Raw genomic sequence first — 22729 nt, 5'->3', positions numbered from 1 at the left:
TTGCAAAGCATTTGCGCAGCCATAATATTCTATTTCTCCCTATGCTTCTTTTTTCTTGCATCGTTTTCTCTGCATAGTGTCAGTTAGATCAAGTTTTATCTCTCTCTCCGTGTAAACAGGTCCAAGATATTCCAATTTTCTTGAATCTATTGTATTTAAAATTTCCATTTCTTTATTTCTACCGTGAGTCTAGACTCACGGTACACTACACTCATTAAAAACATTTATGAATAGGCCACATTCCACATCAAAATTAATGAAGACCAAAAAACCGAAAAAATACGCCTTAGTAAAGGTATTAGACAAGGTGATACTATTTCACCAAAACTTTTTACCTTAGCATTGGAAAATGTATTCAAACAGCTCGACTGGGAGGAAAAAGGTCTAAACATTGATGGTGTACATTTGAGTCATTTGAGGTTTGCGGACGACATAGTATTATTCAGTACAGATATCAAGGAACTGGAGCAAATGATGAAGGAACTAAACCAGCAGTCAAATAAAATAGGTCTCAAAATGAATCTTCAGAAAACAAAAATAATGAGTAATGTACAAACTAATCTTGTTATTGACAACGTCAGTCTTGAAAATGTAGACCACTATATTTATCTTGGACATACCATTTAAATTCACAAAGAAAATAAAATAGCCGAAATAAAAAGACGCATACAATTGTCTTGGGTAGCTTTCGGCAAGTTAAGCTTTATCTTGAAGACTAGAGATATACCAATGTGTCTAAAACGTAGAGTTTATGAAAAATGTATCTTGCCTGTAACTACATATGGACTGCAGACCATGGTCTTTACAAAGAAAACCTTAGAGCAGCTCAGTACAACTCAAAGAGCGATGGAGAGGGCCATGCTAGGGATTAGTTTGAGAGACAAAATTTGAAATATCGACATTCGTGAAAGAACAAAGATTACTGATGTCGCAGAACGTATAGCAAGGCTCAAGTGGCAATGGGTCGGACATGTTGCCCGAGATAATCCCGAAAAATGGACACAGAGACTAACAAACTAGAGACCAAGAGAGAACAGGCGAGGAGTAGGCAGACCGCAGAAGAGGTATGCAGATGATATCAAACGAGTCGCGGGCACACAGTGGATGAGAATTGCCAAGAGTAGAAATCGATGGAAGCAAATGGAAGAGGCCTATGTCCAGCAGTGGACGAACACAGGCTGAAGAAGAAGAAAAAGAAGATTTCTTTATTTATACTTCTCAGAACCTCTTTGTCTGTGACGTGTTCTGTCCACGATATTTTCAGAATTCTTCTATACACCCAAAACTCGAATGAATGATTCCAGTTTTTTCAGTAATGTCGTGTTCAATGTCCAAGCTTCCATTTCGTAAAACAAAGTCGAGAAAACTTAGCACATCGCCAACCTAATAGGCCCGGATTTCGTGTACCAAAGAACAATTAATTAATAGCAAGCTGAAAATTTGTTAATAGCTTAACGGTGTCTAGTTGAACAAACTTTGATGTACGGGAACACTGGATCAGGAGAAGTTTTAGTAATGGAACAGGTTTTATTTCTTCCAGATCAGTCGAGGAGTGCAGGTTTCTAACTACGACTCGGAATACTCGGCTTTGTTTTAGGTGATAAGTGTGGAATTGCGTTTTTTTTTCGGTTAATGCTTTAACAGTTTCTTTGTACTGTTCTGTTGTCTCTTTTTTTCTACTAAATCTTGCAGAGGTTTGATAAATGTTACGTGTTGAATGAATAGGGGAGGAGGCATCCTTGATTCTCTGTCAGTTGTTCCGCTATTACCCTCTTCTTTGTTAGCCTATTCTTCCGGCTCTTTGACTGGAGCAGCTGGTTTTGTTAGCCAGTAGTCTGTTAGCATTGACTGCTTTTTTATTCGATTGACAATCGAATTAAATATTGTAAAATACTTTAAAGAGTCTGAGTAAGAAAGGAGATATTTAGTTACATTCTTTGTGACATTTTCATAGAACATAGACATAGAAGTCATAGCTCTTCCCAAAATCCATTACCTATACAGTGTTTAGAAATATTTTGTAACGACTTCATTGCCCCACAGAACCTTTTTTATAGCAGTTGCAAGAGAAATCTTACAATTTGGTGTTAGGTGTGGGGAAATTGTAATAGTATTACTTAATAGTGACAGATTCATAAAAATGTTGTTTCGCACATAATTTTTTTCTGAACAAAAAAATATAAACATTAGGAAGAAATTATTTTATAGTATCTTGATATATAAATATTTTGTAAATTTATATTATGGCTGTTATATAGAAATTTTTAAAAGATTTTGTACATTTTTGTAGGCACGTATGGATAATGCCTATATCTCAAGCAAAAATTAGTAAAATAATACAAAAGTCTGTTCACATAATAAGAGTTTTAACACACACGAAAGTAAAAAATTAAGTTTAGGCTAGAGAAATAAAAGTACACTTACCAAAAATCAGTTTAATGTTACTAGTCCAGAGAAATAAGATTTTTCTCGTGACACATCCCCCTCCAGGCCGAAACCAAATTTTTTGAGTAGTATGGACAACTATATTATTAACCTATATGTTTCCTGCAGCCGATTTTGATGATATACAAATATACATAGTTATAAACAAATGAAGATCAAAAAACGCTAAATTTTCGCTTTTTTCGTATATTACCAAAAAGTTAAGCACTTTAAACAAATTTTAGTGTAAGAAACTCATAAATCGTATAAAAAACTTCAATATGGCGTTCGCTGAATATGTCCATCCTTATTGGTTGCTTAGAAAATTGCAAAATACATCATAAATTTTGAGTTTTTAAAAATATCCATAATTTATGTAAAAATTAACTTAGAACCTTCTTATTACACGGAATGCTGATACTTCTTGTACTTAAATTATATTTTAAATTTCAAAGCAATTGGTCAAATAGTTTAAAAGTTATTTAATTTGTTTATCCCAAATTCATTTTTTTGCAACACTACAAGTCAGAAAATTATGAGGCTACAATCATACTTCGGACAGTTTATGAAAGAAGAACATTTATACTATTACAATTATTAAAAATAACTGACAAAAAATAATTTTAAACAGTGTAAAATTATTTTGAAAAAACATGTCGATTTTTTGCTTACTTATAAACAATTAGAATAACTTCTTAACCGTTACCTGTAGAAAAATTATTTTTTCATATTTACAAAGACTGAATTTTTATACACATTTAGAAAGAAAAACAACTGTCCTAGGACAATTAGTGACAAAGTTAGCCCCCCCATTTATTCAATTCACATGTTTTTGCAAAATAATTTTGCAATATTTATAATTATTTTTTGTAATTTTTTTTTTAATTAAATTAATACTGTATATTTCCTTCTTCCATAAACTATCCAAAGTATTACTGTAGCTTCATCATTTTCTGACTTACAGTGTTACAAAAAAAAATAAATTTGGGATAAACAAATTAAATAACTTTTAAACTATTTGACCAATTTCTTCGAAATTTAGGGAATGAATTAAGCACCATAAGTCTCAGCATTCCGTGTAATAAGAAGGTTCTAAGTTAATTTTTACATAAGTTATAAATATTTATAAAAACTCAAAATTTATGATTTATTTTGCAATTTTCTAAGCAACCAATAAGGATAGACATATTAAGCAAACGCCATATTGAAGTTTTTTATACCGTTTATGAGTTTCTTACTCTCAAATTTGTTTAAAATGACTATTTTCTTAGTAATACACGAAAAAAGCGAAAATTTACCGTTTTTTGATCTTCATTTGTTTATAACTATGTATATCATCAAAATCGGCTGCAGGAAATATATAGGTTATTATTATAGATGTCCATATTACTCAAAAAATTTGGTTTCGGCCTGGAGGGGGTTGTGTCACCAACAGGCTATTTTTTTCCTTATTTCTCTGAACTATACCTAGAACGACCGGTTTTGCACACTACAATTTGCTATGCATTTTCAGGTTTCCGGTAAGGTAACTAAACGCTGCAAATACAAAACTGTCAGAATTAGGGTACTGTTAGGTGGTAATAATTCCAATAGATATTATATGTCCATAGTTATATTCAAATTAAAAATAAAAACAAAAATTATAGTTTTACTTTTAATTTTGTATCGCCTCTAATTACTATGCATATTATAATATTGGCATAATTTATAATATGCCTGACAGTACCCTAATTCGTTGCCTAAGTTACCTTACCAGAGACCTGAAGATACACAGCCAAAATTGTAATATGCAAAACCGATCGTCCTAGTTAATATTAAACTGATTTTAAGTAGGTCTACTTTTATTTCTCTTACCCAAATTGAAATGGACTTGTGCAACTCATTCAACATATTTAACAATACAGTATAACAGTCCACAAGGAAGAATTTCCTGTAGGATAACAGTCCACAAGGAAGAATTTCCTGGCTGTATACCATTAATTACAAGTAAAATTTAATAAAAAATTTTGTCCTGGTAAAAGGTATATTAGTTTAAAAAGCCCCTATTGGGCTACAAACATAGAAACAAAACGTTTTCGCTCTGTAACAAGAGCATCATCAGTGTTACAAGAACATGGTGAGAAACCCAAAAATACAAAGGTTAAAACCTTTTAAAAATAGACTAAAAGTCTTATATAAATGTAAACATCGTAAAATACAAATGATTTACATTTATATAAGACTTTTAGTCTATTTTTAAAAGGTTTTAACCTTTGTATTTTTGGGCGGCTCACCATGTTCTTGTAACACTGATGGTGCTCTTGTTACAGAGCGAAAACGTTTTGTTTCTATGTTTGTAGCCCTATAGGGGCTTTTTAAACTAATATACCTTTTACCAGGATAAAATTTTTTTACCAGGGGGTGGGTTAGAGGGTCATATTTGGTGTTATTCGATAGGTTTTCGAAAAAGATTAAAAATCTGTTTTTTGGTTTCTCATTTGTAAGTGTATTTCGTGAGATATTAGACCGTTTCTATAATTTACCTATGGTATCTGAATAAATCGTTTTTCCCAATTATAGCGCCATCTATCCACAGTTCGAAAAAATGTCTTGAATAAAAGTTGCCTACTTTTATGTAACGAATCCAAATTTGCAAGAAAAACTGGGGGTTTCCATTTAAGATTTTAAAGTTACCTTCCACCCCACCTCGAGGGGGTGTAGTTGGGATTGGTGTTTGGTGTCATTGGATAGATTTTTGAAAATGATTGAACACGCATTTTTCAGTTTTTCGATCCGATGTTTAGTTCGCGAAATATTCGACCATTCCCCTACTTTTGGGACACCCTATATAATTGTGGCTTATTTCCCATTTAAAATAGTTCATAATAATAATATCGTATGGCATTTTTGCCAGGGAGATCCTTTCGGACAGTTCCGGCGCCATTTACATCTTTAACCCTGTTTTAAGTAACTAGTGCCGATGTACACTAGCCCGACGGCATAACGTGCTCTCCGAGGCACGGTGAGACGACTAGTGTCATTATAAGAAATGAAAATGGTTTGTCTTTGGCAGGGCTCGAACCCACGTGCACTGGCTATGAGGCCAGCGGTATTGCCGTTACTCCACGGCCGCTCACCGCTTTTTGAGTTATTAGCAGAAAACTGATTAAAAACATTGATTTTTTCGATATAAAACTCACACTTTCGATAGCGAATAAATCGAAAACTATTAATGTTATCAAAAAAATGTATAGAACTTTCTTGCTTAGAATGAATGTTTTTACCAACTTTTGCGGTCAAAATAAATGTAACCAGAGGTGGCTTTCACGGTAAAATTCTTTAGATTTTTGGATCTGTGACTTCTCATTGTGTTATTAGATGTCGCTACAGCGGTACACGACAATTAGACCGAAATCATTATACCGAAAGCAGTAGACTGAACTCATTGGACCGAAAAGCGCTTTACCGAAACCTCACAAGGGCGAACAGCATTAGACAGAAATGGTACATAAATTAAAAAAGATTGTAGTAAATTATGCTAGGATTTTGTATACTTCTCTTTTTGTTTATTGAATTTTTTTTGTATTATTTTATATATAGACTGTGTAAATTGTTACTCTGTACAGTCTGATATGAAATAATTTTGATCCGTTAAACAAATTAGTGAAGGAAAAAAAAAGCAAAAAAACAACCTCTAAACTCGCCAGTACTTTATGCTGCCAGTCCTAAGTCTGGATAAAGGGTGAATGGAGGGTGATGTTACCCTTGCTCAGATTAGACTCCTATTTGAGCACCCTGTATTATGTACCTAATGCTTTTCGGTCTCCTACTGTTCGGTCTAGTGAAGTTTCGGTAAAGTGCTTTTCGGTCTAATGAGTTCGGTCTACTGCTTTCGGTCTAATGATTTCGGTCTCTTTACAGTAAACCCGCTACAGCGTCCAAAAAACGAATTATTTTTACAATTCTGCTTAAATGAACAGTTATGTTTTCTTTTCGATTCAGAATAGACCATATAACCTCTCTGAAGATCCCTGGGAGGGCGAATGTACTCAAGGGAATGATGGTCGCCTCTGAACTGGAGTGAAATACACACTATCTTTCATTTTTTGAGGTGATGTCAACAGAATATTATAAAAGTATAATTTTTGCTTGAGATGCAATATCAGAAAATAAATTTCTGAACATTTAAAAAGTAGTTAGGCCAAAAAGCGATACCTTATTAATCACTTTTCTCATTCGTAGTATCTATGACGACTAGGATATTCTTGACGATCGTCTATCTCCATTTCCGAAAACCTCTCCATCAGCTCCTTCCTGTAATTCCTCCCCTCCATCTTGCTTCTATCTACGACGGGTCTCCTCTCTTCAGGGTACCTCCTACTGGGTCCCTCCGAGTACCTGAACCGTTCAGGGTACCGTTCGCGCTCTTCGGGCCGTCGTTCCAGGAGAACATCTTCGTATCTTCGCTCCCTCGGGGTTCTGCTGTCTGGTGCGTACTCCCTGGGGATCTGAGGTTTGTAGTAGGCTTCGGCTTTCGGCGATAGCTCGTCTTGAAACTCCTCTTCAATGGGTTGCTCCGTTGTTAGCCTCCACTAGATGGCGTTCAAGGCTCTTCTCGAGGCTCCTCGATGGCTGGAGAACGAATCCTCTTCTCGGGACCTCGAGGTGGGGATTCGTTCTCTGTAGTCTTCGTGCGAGGGTACTCCGTGAGTATTGAGTTCTCGGTCCGAGTACTCCTCGTACTCGCGGTCTCGTTCTAATCTGCCTCTGACGCTTCTTTGGTGGCCGGTGTGGAAAGTTGGAACTGTGAAAAGAAAAGATTAAACTGATTTTGAGGAACATTGACGTTTTTAACGTAAGACTAAATGGTTTTAGGTACTTAATATTGTAATTGTTGACCATTTATTTATTTTCTGTTAGTTCAGGTGGGATCTAGAACATAGGAGTCTATTTTTTTTGGTGAATCACAGTGCTTATTTTTTTTTGTTTAACAAAACCTGAAAAAAAATCGCAAATATTTGTCTTTTGCGCTCATATTTTGGGCTGTAACTCAAGAGATATTGCTCTTAAAATAAAATTGAAGGAGTTGAAAAAATTTAAAGGAAAAACTAAATTTTTTGCACTGTATTCCCAATTATTGCTATTTTTAAGCAATAAAAATTAAATTTTCAATTTCTAGCTAGTCAAATATTATAGGTCTGGATCCCGCGTATGAAAAAAAAGTTGATTAATAGCAAGCTGAAAATTTGTTAGTAGCTTAAGGGTGTCTAGTCGGATAAACTTTGATATATGGGAACACTGGAACAGGGGCAGTTTTAATTGTGGAACAGGTTAAAAATTTGGAACAGTCACACCACGAAAACGGCACATTTATTTTGTCCGACAGAACAGACTTAAACTCTTCGAACAGAGATTAAACTCTCATGCAAAAATCAGACTGCTATTTATTACCTGTCATAATTCCTGTCATTTGACATATTCTACATGTTCCACTCATTAAAACGCCCATTTGGTGATAAATAGCAGTCTGATTTTAACATGAGAGTTTAATCTCTGTTCGTAGAGTTTAAGTCTGTTCTGTCGGACAAAATAAATGTTCCGTTTTCGTGGTGTGACCGTTCCAAATTTTTGACGTGTTCCACAATTAAAACTGCCCCTGTTCCAGTGTTCCCATATATCAAAGTTTATCCGACTAGACACCCTTAAGCTATTAACAAATTTTCAGCTTGGTATTAATCAACTTTTTTTTCATACGCGGGATCCAGACCTATTATGTAAAATTGAAAAATGAAACTCTTACCTTCTATAATTTTTTTATAGAAGCAATATCTCTCGACTTAAAGACGAAAATATGGGCGCAAAAAGCAAAATGATCGATTTTTTCAGATTTTGTTAAAAAAAATTAAGCACAAAGTTTGCTACTGGCGTATATCGTGATTGTTGATACAAGATATAATATCATGAACTGATTCCAGCAAAAGATAGACTCATACAAAAAATTTTCATTATGGTCTATTTTTCGATAGATCTCGCCTGAATATATTATTCTTAATTAAAATTAAGCTAACTTCATAATTTATGTTTTATTTCTCTCTATTAAGTAAGATATTTAATAGACGAGGCAACGAAGCATTAAACCTAGGAATTTTGTGCAGTAAGATGAATCGTCATGCAACTTTTTGCATTCGATTAGAGAGAGTGTCAGGCAACTTTGTGAACTAAATTCATCTAGGGCAAAAAATTTTGTGCATAAGAAAATGCACCTTTAAAGTGCATCTCGAAGAGATGGAAAATAGAAAATTTAGAACTCAGGAAATGAATGAAGGAATGAAGGAAAGGAATGAAGATTGGTTCGAAAAACTGAAAAATACGTGTTCAATATTTTTCAAAAATCTATCGAATGACACTAATCACGACCCCCCACTCCACCCGCTGAAGGTGGAGCGGGGGTAACTTGAAAATCTTAAATAGAAACCCCATTTGTTATTGAAGATTTGGATTGCTTACGTAAAAGTAAGCAACTTTTATTCGAGACATTTTTTCGAATTGTGGACAGATGGCGCTACTATCGGAAAAAACAATTTTTTCGTGATACCATAGGTAAATTATAGAAAGGGTTTAATATCGCGAGAAATACACTTCCAAAAAAAAAACCAAAAAATACTTGTTTGATATTTTTCAAGAGCCTATCGAATAACATAAAACACGACCCTCCACTCCACCCCCTGAAGGCGGGGTGGGGTAACTTTAAAATCTTAAATAGGAGCCCTCATGTTTTATTGCAGATTTGGATTCCTTACGTAAAAGTAAGTTACTTTTATTCGGGACATTTTTTCCAATTATGGATAGATGGCGCTATAATCGGAAACACACTATTTATTAGCGCCATCTATCAACAATTCTAAAAAATGTTTCGAATAAATATTACTTATTTTTTCATGAGGAATCCCAATCTGCAATAAAACATGGGGATTCCTATATAAGATGTTAAAGTTACCCCCCACCCCATCTCCAGGGGGTGGAGTGGAGGGTCGTGTTTGATGTTATTCGATAGGTTCTTGAAAAATATTAAACACATATTTTTTGGTTTTCCATTCGGAAGTGTATTTCTCGAGATATTAGACCGTTTCTATAATTTACCTATGGTATCACGATAAATCGTTTTTTCCGATTATAGCGCCATCTATCCATAATTCGAAAAAATGTCTCAAATAAAAGTTGCTTATTTTTACGTAAGAAATTTAAATATGTAATAACAAATGGGGGTTTCCATTTAAGATTTTAAATTTACCCCCACTCCACCTCCAGGGGTAGAGTGGGGGGTCCTCTTAAGTGTCATTCGATAGATTTTTGAAAAATATTGAATACGTATTTTTCAGTTTTTGAATCCAATCTTCATTTCGCGAATTATTTGATAGTCTTGCGAATTATTCGATCGTCCCAGGCGACGAGCTCCACCCTGGGCACCAGGTACCTCGGAGACCATCGCCGTCCTGAAATTTGTGTTCAGTGACCTCCAAAACCCCCAAATATAAAAATTGAACTTATTTCCGTCAATATTTCCTGAGTTCTAAATTTTTCATTTTCCATGTCTTCGAGGTGCACTTTGAAAATGCATTTCCTCATGCACAAAATTTTTTGCCGGAGATCAATTTAGCTTACAAAATTGCCTGGCACTCTCTCGAATCGAATGCAAAAAGTTGCATGACGATTCATCTTACTGCACAAAATTCTTAGGTTTTGGGTTTTTTAATGCTTCATTGCTTCGCCTATAAGCTAATAAACTTCTGGACTACAATTTGTCATCAGTTTTAATTGTAATCTGGGGAATATTCTCACATTCTCCAATTATTTCGTCCACCACGTCTTCCACCACCACGAGATCGTCTTTTCTTTGGTAATAATGATGTCAATAATATCTAATAAGATTAAGTTCCAGACCTTTAGAAACCAATTCATTCTTCTACGCTTTTTCGTCAATCATTTTTCATCTACTCCTAAATTTAGCACTCTCTTTTGAGATCTTTCTATGCTTTTTGTCGTCCTTATTGGTCTCCATACTTAGCCAGATATCATCATATCTGGCTATGAGACCAGCGCCACTTCATTTTTGGTAAGGACTACGGTCTCAAAGCAGTAGGTACAAACTGGTAGTATGTAGTGTTAGCCCCTTTTCTTTAAGTTTATAGAAATGTATGTGGTTTTCAATTTTATCAAGATGGTGACTGATTCTTCTCCAAATAATTAAAAAAAATATATTAAAAATTAATTCCAGGAGCTTATATGATAATTAAAAATAAGTTTTTTCTTCGTATCAACTTGTAACAAATGCTTTTATAAGTAAATGCTGCACTATTTATAATATAAATTCGTTACGAGAACAAACAAAATCTACTCCTAATTAAAATTAAAATTAAAATGCTATATTTTAACTACGAAGCTTTTGTCTAAAAATTACCTCTATAAGCAAATTTCAACATTAAGATACCTATAAAACCTTGAGTCAATAAAGCTATAGAAATGAATTCTCTGTCCTGATTAGATTTTTATGAAATGAATACAGAATAGTGCTTACCATGTTGTCTGTACCATGTTTGTGTACTACGCATTTGTTGAATTTTTTTGAAGTTGTTGGAAGCCTTGTTGTGACTTACACATTTAAATCGTTTTACAGAAAGAAAACAGAATTTTCTGTAAATAATATACGAAAAGGAATATTCACACCTTGTCTAACCCGCCATTCTGTGACACTTATTTCGCTATTTTTAGCTCTTCAGTCAGAACTTACTTGAAAGACGAGGCAAAGAGAACATTCTTTCGTATATCGGTGGTTAATACACAACCATGCAGTCATTCATAGACTAAATATTTATATTTATAATAAATACCAGGCACCATCTAGTACCCTTAAAAAAGGGACAGATTAACGTCAATATAGTAGGTTGCTTCTATAAAATCCAGACCGCACTAGGCTGGAAACAAAATTTATTGACGAATGTACCATATTTCGAAAGTTTTTTTTTTAAAAAAGTGGGTTTTCTGTACATCTCCATGTTAAAAATCATGCAAATAGTACAGTTGTTTCGGAGTTATAGTCTAATCTAAAGTTCGCCATCCACCAATTTTTCTGAACGAAGATCGAACTAAATTCATAATTGTTACGATGTTTTAGGTGGCATAGCCGTATTATTTTTTATATTTTTGTTCAACATTATTCAACGATTATCTGGCTTAATAATGAGCAAACTTTGGCTTTTGCCTTTGAACTGATATACAGACTGGACCATTGAAAATATACCACACAGATATTTTATATTTATTATATGTTGTGTCGTGGATCATGTCGATTTTTATTCCAAATGATCTAATTTTAACGATTACACATCGACATCACAACTATGTGGTATGGCCACAACTCTAGATGACCTGTATAGTTCATTTAATGTACTTCTGTTATGATCTGTGTTTTAAAGTGTTTCTTTTACAACTGATAATGATCTTTAACGAACTATGGTATGCATGATGCAGATATTTTAAGTAGAAATGTAATACAAATTACCGATTATTGATTTTTTTTCTATATTTTTAAAAATTTTTCGGTAAACCCACCCATACCAACAGCTACTTGCATGTAAAACTCTCATCACCCACCCTCATAAATTAATTTAGTTATTAATACCCTGTTTCCAGATCAATATGCCTTTGCGATGATGCAAGTATATCTACTGAGCTCTCTTCTTGAAAACAAGGCCTCATAAAAAAGGTTACCGCGGAAATCACATCGATAGGAGCATCCAGAAATTTAAATCTCCCGCTCAATCTCGATCATAAGATTCAATCCCTGATCATACGAAAGCTTTTTTTTCTTACATCAAAGGTGTTACTGACAAAATCCTCTTCTTCTTCTTAAGGTGCCGAGACCGCTTTTCGATCGTTGGCTCTCATGTTGCCCAGCATATTAACAATCACTGTCTTATTTACAGCCGCACAAAATACTCAAACCACGAGTAATAAAGAAAATATTTACCACCCAACAAAAACTTTCATCTCATGTCCGATCAGTCAAAGAGAAAATTCCAAATGAACAACATGGAGTTTATGAAATTCCTTGTGTAGACTGCCCCGATCTTACAGTAGGCCAAACCAATCTGTTCGCAATACCAATTCAATTTCAGCTCTAGGGCAACACAAACTCCACACAGGTCACAAAATTGATTTTGAACACTCCAGTATCATACCCTCCATCCGCTTCTATAAATCAAGAATTCGCCGTGAAGCCACAGAGATGGAAAAACGGCCAAATTGTCTAAAAGAGATGTCGCCACCCGGTTACCCTCGACATGGAGACCCCTCCTAAAGAAAACATCGTCCGCTTCACCTACAAATCCAAATCCCGCCGCCAAGAATCTTCGCTCCAATACCCACTCAAGCGACACTCCAGCAAACCACGTCATCATCGAAGGTATAAATGTACCGTCCCCTGCAGTGCAGTGACCAGTGAAGTGTCTGGAGGCTCAGGAGACAGACCCCAGAAGCCCTGAAGATGACGTCAGAGAGGAGATCGAAAGCTCGGCTCTCTGAATATCGACGCGGTTCAACCAGGAAGCCTGGCTAGTTTAATTTTACTATTAATTCTCGTAATAATATTGATTCTTAACAAAAATCAATCATCGGTAATATGTACTACTTGATAAATTTGAGTTTAAAACATGTCTGTCTATATTTAACATATGTAGATGTGCTAAAAAATCACACACAGGATGATTCTCTGTCTGAGGAAAAACTCATCACGTCACACAAAAGACACAACTTACAAACTTTGAGCGTGTTTTAAGCAAACAAATCCGTTGAGCCAGTTCGCCAAATTTTGCCAGGTGCTTCTGCCAGGTTTACGTAACAAAATTCAACAAAGTGCAATCATAATCAGTTTAGAGCGACAAGCGTTGCGTGTTGCGAAGCAAAATCCAGAAAAAGAAAAAAATTATATTAGACATATGAAGATTAAAATTTACATTATATTTTGAGAATTTTACAACTCTACACTACAATAGTTATACCGTCAAATAATTAATTAACACTAACAAAGTAGTGAGTAGTATATATTAGAGTGTTTAATGATGTAAACTAGCGGCGGAATAAATTGAATGAAAATATTAAATTAAAATGAAACAGACTATTTAGGTACATATTTATTGATACGGTTCGAAGGACCATGTTGAGTCGTTTAGGTAACTAGCGTAAAAAATACGACGTGTCTTCGGAGTTGCTGCCAAGTATTTTTTTATTTTTAACTATCTATATATTTCATATTCACAATTCTACTTGATTCCACTGCTCGCAATTTACTTAAATAACCAGCTAAGTCCAACGATTAAACATATAGTTTTTCCCGGAAACTGTGTTGAATAACTTAGGAAGAGGAAACAACAACTTTCGTTTTTAGATGTGTTAGTTATAATGAAGGAAGACGGAAGCAAAGAATATTATAGTATACCGAAAATCAACCCACATTGACAGATATTTACGCGTTGATTCGCGTCATCATGCTGCACAATTACATTTGGTTCTCACATGGGTGTAACCAGGGGGGGGTTTGGGGGTTATAACCCCCCCCCCCCCATTGGGATGTACTTTGAGCTCTATACGCTTAACACCATACCCCTCAGAGACCTTCCAGTAGTTGTAACCCCCCTTAGGATCATCCTGGTTACGCCTATGGGTTCTCAAAATCTTAATCACAAAATCAGAACAACTGACAGACGAAAACTATAGGAACGAGGAAACGCACCAAGTTAACAGAGCGTTCAAAAATGGCTTCTCCATGTCTATAATTGAAAAGGTATAGAAATTACTAAAACAACCAGAGACCCAATATAAGAAGAAAAAACCGAATTAACAAAACTATCAGCAATAGAAATTGATAATATAATCATCCAAGAAATTTAAATAAAAGAGATTATGCCTAAATGCTTTCAACTGCATGTAAAACCAAAATAAAAGAAAGGTAAACATCAAACACGCAAGTAATTTGGCGAATAAAGTATTTAACTGAAGTATAAAAATCAGAGAGTATAAAAATAGAGAGTTACATATGACTTTTGTAGATCTTGAGAAGGCATATGACACAGTCCCGCTAAATAAACTATGGGAAGTCGTGGGCACATCAAACATACATCAAACATTGGTTAGTGCTTTCAAAGATCTATATTACGGTTCAAAGTCCCAAATGAAATTCGGAAACCTCTTAGCTGAAAAATTTGCAGTTACTAAGGGTCTCAGACAGGGATGTTGTATCTCTTCGACTCTGTTTAAGATTTATATCTCTGCAGCTCTGAAAAAATCGAAAAGAAAAGTCAAAGGAATTGGTATACAATTGAACGATCAGGATTGCATATTATATATTTTACAGTTTGCAAATGATCAGGTGGTGATCTCAAATGACAAAGACGACATGGAATATATGCTTAGAAAACTAATTGAAGAATACCAGAAATGGGGATTAAATATCAATTTAGAAAAGACAAAATACCTCTCCATTGGCGCTGAAGCAGAACAACTCGATATCGAAGACAATCAAAAAATAAATCCATGTGACAAATATAAATACCTGGGCGTCATCTTCGACCGTAGTGGAAAAGACGAACGAGAAATAGAACATCGAATCATACAAGCACGAAGAGCTATAGCATGTCTAAACGGAGTTCTATGGAGTAAAGAAATATTAAAGAAAAGAAAATGGAACATATATGAGACAATTTTTAAAACTAGCCTTCTTTATGGAGCCGAGACATGGAGAATAACCGAGAAATATAAGAAAAAGGTCGAAGCCACGGAAATGGATGCCATCAGAAGATCGATGAGAATATCAAGAGCCGAAAGAATAAGGAATGAAGTAATAAAACAACAAATGGGTGTAGAGGGCACTATAGTTGAGGATATTGAGAGAAAACAGCTCATATGGTATGGGCATGTGAGCCGAATGGGGGACGAAAGATTGCCTAAAAAAACTATGATGTGGCAACCCCCAGAGAAGAAAAAACGAGGAAGACCACCACAGAGCTGGAATGTGGGAGTTAGGAAAGCGATTAGCGCTCGAAATCTGAATGAAGACCTAACTCAGTACAGAATACAGTGGCGTTTGGGAGTCGGACAACGTCGTAAGAAGTTATGAAACCGAATATATATATATATATATATATATATATATATATATATATATATATATATATATATATATATATATATATATATAAAAATCAGAGAAGAAAAAGCAAAAAATCCTGACACGGAGCAGTTGGAGCCTGAAACAGAGAAAGAGAATAACACAAAAATACGGATGAAAACTAAAAAGTCCATAAGATGATGACCAAGTTGCAGAGATGAAAAGGTAACTGACAGCCAAAGGTGAAGAAATCAAAACAATAACAGCAAAGATGGATAAACTAAATGATACTTGTTAAAAATAAAAGCTGAGGTGATGAGGAAGGCTCTCGAAAGAGAGTCTACACTTAAATATCACTAAGACGAAGACATCGACTTTATCGAAGAAGTTTCACTTAACTTATAAAAGCATCTGGTCCAGATGGAATCACAAACAGTGCTTTAAAGTATCTTCCAGGACAGCTATAGTATACCCAATAAACATAATAAACGCAATACTAAGATAGAGGCTATTCGCAAACCGATGGAAGGAAGCTAACAGATAATAATTCCGAAGCCATGAAAGACAGCATATTTCCGCAACACTGCAGATGGAGCTTACTCGTACTTCCAGCAGTCAGCAAAAGTCATCTAGATTCCAAACAATAACATAATATGCTAGGACTAATCCCAGATTCTCAGTCTGAATTCAGAGCAGAATACTCCAGTGAACTACAAGTACTCAGACTAATAGTGGATTCAACGACCGACAATACACAGAAGCAGCCTTCCTGCTTTCGACAGAGTGTGGCATGCACGACCGACATACAAAATGAGAGTCTATGGATACAGCTGGGCTATGACGAGACTCATCTTCTCGTGATTAAGCAGCCGGAGGTTCAGGTTCAGCATATCTGAGCACGGAATCTCGGAAGCTGAAGTGCTACAGGGAGCAGTCCTGTCACCTCTTTTATATAACATATACATAGATAGCTGATGTTCCAAGAACACTCATCTTCTACTACTACTACTACTAAGTACTAAGCCTTTATGTAGGTGATATGTACGTTAAATAATATACTCATGTTATTGTTAGTTACTAAACAATTTTAACTGTATATAATCATTTTAATCTTCATAATCTAAACGTTAGCACGTATCAAAACATATCTAAACCTTATAACATTTTCTATTTCCTAACAAAAGTTTTCTTAAAATTTCAGTGATTGTGGTGGGGTATCGGTGTCATAGACCCGGAAAAATCTGAAACATGACGAAGAGAAAAGAAAGAAAAACCTTTGTGTGTTTGTGTTAAATAGCATTTATTAGTATATATATTTGTCATCACATGTACTTGGACCCTCGTCATACATTTCATCTAACATTTTGGAGACATTGGCGTATGAAGCTTTTCTTTTTCGGTACTACCACTATTTTGTACAAGCATCTTGGTTGGTAGGTATTAGATTTAAATTATTAACTAAAAGGGAAGTTCCCTAGGTTGGCTGTATACCATATAGTTAAAAAACTCTAACAAGAAGTAAAACCACTTCTATGTAAATTGGTATATTTATTAAAACTTAAAAATCCCAATGGATTGAATAAAATATGTCCAATTCAGAACGTTTTCAGACCTATCGGTCCATCATCAGTGAATCTACAATAAAATAAGTAATCCCACCATTAGAATTGAAAGATGGTTGACATTTTTAAAAAATGCACGTATGTAATCTAACCACATTTTTAGCTTTTTAAAAATTTCAACCATCTTTCAATTCTAATGGTGGGATTACTTATTTTATTGTAGATTCACTGATGATGGACCGATAGGTCTGAAAACGTTCTGAATTGGACTATTTTATTCAATCCATTGGGATTTTTAAGTTTTAATAAATATACCAATTTACATAGAAGTGGTTTTACTTCTTGTTAGAGTTATTTAAATTATTGTTCTTGGTGAGCCGATAAGTGAGCGTGTGTTGGTATCAGCGTTATAAACAATTTAATTATTTGCCAATGCCAATCGGGCCAATGCTTTTTAAATGCATTAATTTTTTTCGAATCTTCAGAAAACTAATAAATATTTTTGAAAAATTTTAACGCCAATGAAAAATCACATTATTACCGAGGGCCAACAGCTCGTGAAAACTTCTATAATTTGTATTTTAATAAGTTACATGAGTGAAAAAAAAGAGAAAATTTAGTTAGTGTGATTTTTAATTCAAATATCTCATTCAAAAGACATTTTATTTTAAGGGACTTTCGGCCCTCGGTAATAATGTATTTTTTCATTTTGCATTAAAAGGTTTCAAAAATATTTATTAGTTTTTTCAGGATTCGAAAAAAAATGAATGAATTTAAAAAACATTGGCCCGAAATTTTGCGCTTACGCTCTTTACATACTAAACATTTTTTCAAATGAATTAGTATACTCTTTTATTGATTATTATCAAATTACCACAAACAATATTATTTTTTACAGAGTGTGATGTATCGAGCTCTCGGACTATCAATCACGAGATGAACCGCGCAGTGCGCGCGCCGAAGAATTATTTACACACATGTGCGAACTATCTTTGAGATTAGCACATTCATCCTCGCTATTATTGTTAACATGTAATTAGTTATATTTACGTAATATGTACCTACGCTAAATAAACGAGTAGTAAACACAAAATACTGTTGTATTAATTAGATATGTCAACCCGGACTCGTATATAAAACAGAGGATATAAAAACAGACTAGAAAACATTTTTTTTCAAAAATATACACAAAATATGGCTTTTTCAAGTGTGCTTTGTGTGCAAATTTTTTGAGGATATACTTCAAAATCTTAGGTATAAAGGTAGGGACCGCATTTAATGAATGGTTGAACAGTAGAAGAGTGAGAGGCGAAATTTCCAATAAGTGTAATGTGCACAATTGCCCGACCTATTTGGCTAATGGTGCGCATATGTCGGATATCTGTGCGCAATAATAGAACTTAAAAATGACCTTCGAAAATGTAGCTTATTGAACATAAATATTAAAGGGACAAACAAATATACGGAAAAAGATAAGAAACCAAGTTACGGATATTTAAAAAACATCTAAGTATTGCAGAATTCACAAATTAATATATCCTTCTGGACTATCCTGTCGTATACACATTGCATGAGACCATTGACAATATATCGAACACTTGTACCATTCCTCGTCTTTTTTGCTACCATCACCACAATACACATAAGTTATTTTGATCTGACACGAGATCGTTTAACTCATCATCATGGCACATTTCAGTTTCTGAAATAACTTCGGAGCTGTTGTGTTCAAAAATTTTCCGTTTTGTACCATTTTTTAATTTCGTGGTTTTCTCTTTGCCCCTTTCTCTACTCTGACGGTTGTTTAACGCTTGTTTACGTTTTGGCTAATTACCTGGTTGGCTAATGGTGCGCAATGCGCACCATTAGACGACGTTACACTTCACCAAATAACACAAAATTTGATAAAAACAAAAAAGAATCGAGCCAAACTAACTATATCAGTATTTAAAATGGTAAATAAATAAAGGATATAAGTTGCTAATAGATGGCCCGACAATATAGTTTTTGCAATTTTATTAAATAGAAGATTAGAAACATTGATGCGCACAATTACCCGACGTGCACCATTAGCCGACTCTCCCCTACGCCTTGTCTATTGACTTCCACTAGATATTCCAGTTCAAGATTATTAGCGGCCAGTTATTTTTCTATTTTTTAAGTGCTTTCTCGGCTTCCTTTCCTTGGGCAATAGGTCTGGATCCCGCGTATGAAAAAAAAGTTGATTAATAGCAAGCTGAAAATTTGTTAATAGCTTAAGGGTGTCTAGTCGGATAAATTTTGATATATGGGAACACTGGAACAGGGGCAGTTTTAATTGTGGAACAGGTTAAAAATTTGGAACGGTCAGACCACGAAAACGGCACATTTATCTTGTCCGACAGAATAGACTTAAACTCTCCGAACAGAGATTAAACTCTCATGCAAAAATCAGACTTCTATTTATCACCTGTCATAATTCCTGTCATTTGACATATTCTACATGTTCCACTCATTAAAACGTCCATTTGGTGATAAATAGCAGTCTGATTTTTGCATGAGGGTTTAATCTCTGTTCGGAGAGTTTAAATCTGTTCTGTCGGACAAAATACATGTGCCGTTTTCGTGATCTGACCGTTCCAAATTTTTAACCTGTTCCACAATTAAAACTTCCCCTGTTCCAGTGTTCCCATATATCAAAGTTTGTCCGACTAGACACTCTTAAGCTATTAACAAATTTTCAGCTTGCTATTAATCAACTTTTTTTCATACGCGGGATCCAGACCTACAATAATAAACACTGTAAAAAAACGATAGAGAATGACTGCAGAAATACGAATAATCGTAACTGAAGAAGAAAAGAAGAGGAAAACGAAACGTAAAAAAGATGTTAATGAACTATTTTGTTTCCATTGTTACCATAATTAATCTTAATAAACCAAATTTCGGAATTATTATTAGTGTATTTTTAGTGTGTTTGTGTGTAGCTAAACAAAAATTTTACTGTTTTATCAAGCGCAAAAATAACGAAACAACCAGTAAGTACTAAAGATAAAACTAAAAATAGTGGTAATACAGAAAAGAAAAAGCACTCATAGTAATTTTCTCTACTACAAAGTAGCTTACTCTAAGTAAGTGAACTATGTATTCACGAATACTTATTTTATCATACAAAACGCAAAACTCTGCTAAAAAATGAATACATTATACATATTATCAGACAACTACATAATATTATAGTCCTGTCGCCAGGGAGCTACAACAGCCTCCTTAATTCAGATGGACTTACCCAAGTTTTTTTTATGTATTTTGACCCGTAGAATACGAATTTTTTGGGTAACAGTTGATCTGGATGTCGATAAGATTGTTATAAACAAAAAAATTGAGGAATTACATAACAGCGATTTTTCGCATAACAAAACATTTTTTTTATTTTTTGGGCGATTCTAAGCAAAAAATGTTTTTAGAAGTTTTTTCGTAGGATGCGTAGTTTTCGACATAAACGCGGTTGAACTTTATAGGTCTGGATCCCGCGTATGAAAAAAAAGTTGATTAATAGCAAGCTGAAAATTTGTTAATAGCTTAAGGGTGTCTAGTCGAATAAACTTTGATATGTGTGAACACTGGAACAGGGGCAGTTTTAATTGTGGAACAGGTTAAAAATTTGGAACGGTCACAGCACGAAAACGGCACATTTATTTTGTCCGACAGAACAGACTTAAACTCTTCGAACAGAGATTAAACTCTCATGCAAAAATCAGACTGCTATTTATCACCAAATGGGCGTTTTAATGAGTGGAACATGTAGAATATGTCAAATGACAGGAATTATGACAGGCGAAAAATAGCAGTCTGATTTTTTCATGAGAGTTTAATCTTTGTTCGGAGAGTTTAAGTCTGTTCTGTCGGACAAAATAAATGTGCCGTTTACGTGCTGTGGCCGTTCCAAATTTTTAACCTGTTCCACAATTAAAACTACCCCTGTTTCAGTGTTCCCATATATCAAAGTTTATTGGACTAGACACCCTTAAGCTATTAACAAATTTTCAGCTTGCTATTAATCAACTTTTTTTTCATACGCGGGATCCAGACCTATTAAAAAAATCGAAAAATTGCAAGTTTTGAACCCGAATAACTTTTGATTAAAAAATAAAATATCAATTCTTCTGCTTACCGCATTTGAAAGTTCAAGTCAAATTCTATCGGTTTTGATTATTTGCATTGCTAAAAATTAATTTTTTATTGTTAAACAAAGCTATAAACACATAGTGTTTCCCGTGCCCAATGCATGCGTTTTATTGTACGTAGATTGTAATTGTAATCTACGTAGAAATTGGCTGCATGCGCGCCTACTTGTTCGATTTCAAATGAGAAATGCATTGAAAACATCATTCAAGATTCAAGCACTATGTGTCTATAGCTTGGTTTAACAAAACAAAATTAATTTTTAGCAACGAAAATAATCAAAACCGATAGAATTTGACTTGAACTTTCAAATGCGGTAAGCAGAATTGCTATTTTATTTTTTAATCAAAAGTTATTCGGATTCAAAAATTGCAATTTTTCGATTTTTTGAAAGTTTAATCGCGTTTATGTCGAAAACTATGCATCCTACGAAAAAACTTGTAAAAACATTTTTTGCTTTGAATGACTCAAAATATACAAGTTCTTTGTTTATAACAATCTTATCGACATCCGGATTAACTGTTACCCAAAAAATTCGTGTTCTACGGGTCAAAATACATAAAAAGAATTTGGGTAAGTCCATTTGAATTAAGGAGGCCGTTGTACCCCCCTGGCGACAGGACTATTGTTAATAAAATTCCAGCTGGAATTTACCAGCTGAATAGACGGGGTGGTGAATTGTAAGTTTTTTGAATTCCCTCTTGTCTTCTTCGCTTCAGCATCTATCTGGCTTGCAAATTTTAGAAGCCATGGAGGTGTTACCAAGAAAATGGACCAATAAGTTTTTAATTTAAAAATCTTTTAGTAGGTAATATTTTAATATTTTTAAATATTAATAATATTGTTATTAGGATTGAAAACTACTTCATCATCATGATAGATTTAATTTACACGAAGAAATTACAGGTTTTAGAAAAAGCGTAAGACCGAATTCCCTTAAAAATGATAAAGGGGATATTATCAACGGCGCCCATGCCCATGGGAAGGGAGCTGTGCCCCCTAGCTTTTCGGGTGCTTTAAACTATATATTGTTATCCAAAATATACAAAATGTAATGTGCAACATCTTCACGTCTGCCCTCCCCCTAAAAATTTTTATATGGGTCCTCATGGATATTATTACTGATATAAAGGAGAGATTCTGTCACTGGACTAATTACATCTAACAACTATTTAATGATGAAAAAGAAGAACTGTCATTAGAAACAATAGAGGATACCGGTTCACCAATACTTCTGCTTTGTTCCTCCATACTTGATATCCAAATGAAGTACCTAGTACCGGCATTTATTTTTTTTAATCTGTTTTGTCCTTTGTCCAGTGTGTGTTAAATTTTATTTGTTAATTTTGCCATCACTTCTATTAAACAAATGTCACGAGATTCTACTAGGATACCTTCCTGATTTGATGAAACGCCCCTGATGATGCTCTAGGAGCAA

The 22729-nt window shown here is 34.4% G+C and overlaps 1 protein-coding gene across 5 annotated transcripts in view; it reads right to left on the bottom strand.

Annotated features, from left to right (window-relative positions):
• Window positions 1–4667: 4667 nt before the first annotated feature.
• LOC114326319 (voltage-dependent L-type calcium channel subunit beta-2) overlaps window positions 4668–22729 on the bottom strand; it is a 143742-nt gene continuing 125680 nt past the window's right edge. For 4 of the 5 annotated variants that reach the window (XM_028274639.2, XM_028274643.2, XM_050654204.1 and 1 more), the window contains one exon: window positions 4668–7207. In XM_028274639.2, coding sequence (XP_028130440.1) covers window positions 6996–7207 — 212 coding nt within the window. In that variant the 3' untranslated portion in view covers window positions 4668–6995. Of the gene's footprint in view, window positions 7208–16719; window positions 16807–22729 lie in introns of all 5 variants that reach the window. The other variant, XM_028274647.2, reaches the window with a different exon arrangement.

Source organism: Diabrotica virgifera, chromosome 6 (genome assembly GCF_917563875.1).
Source record: "Diabrotica virgifera virgifera chromosome 6, PGI_DIABVI_V3a".
Classification (NCBI taxonomy): Eukaryota; Metazoa; Arthropoda; class Insecta; order Coleoptera; family Chrysomelidae; genus Diabrotica; species Diabrotica virgifera.
This window is presented reverse-complemented; position numbering and strand designations above follow the sequence as displayed.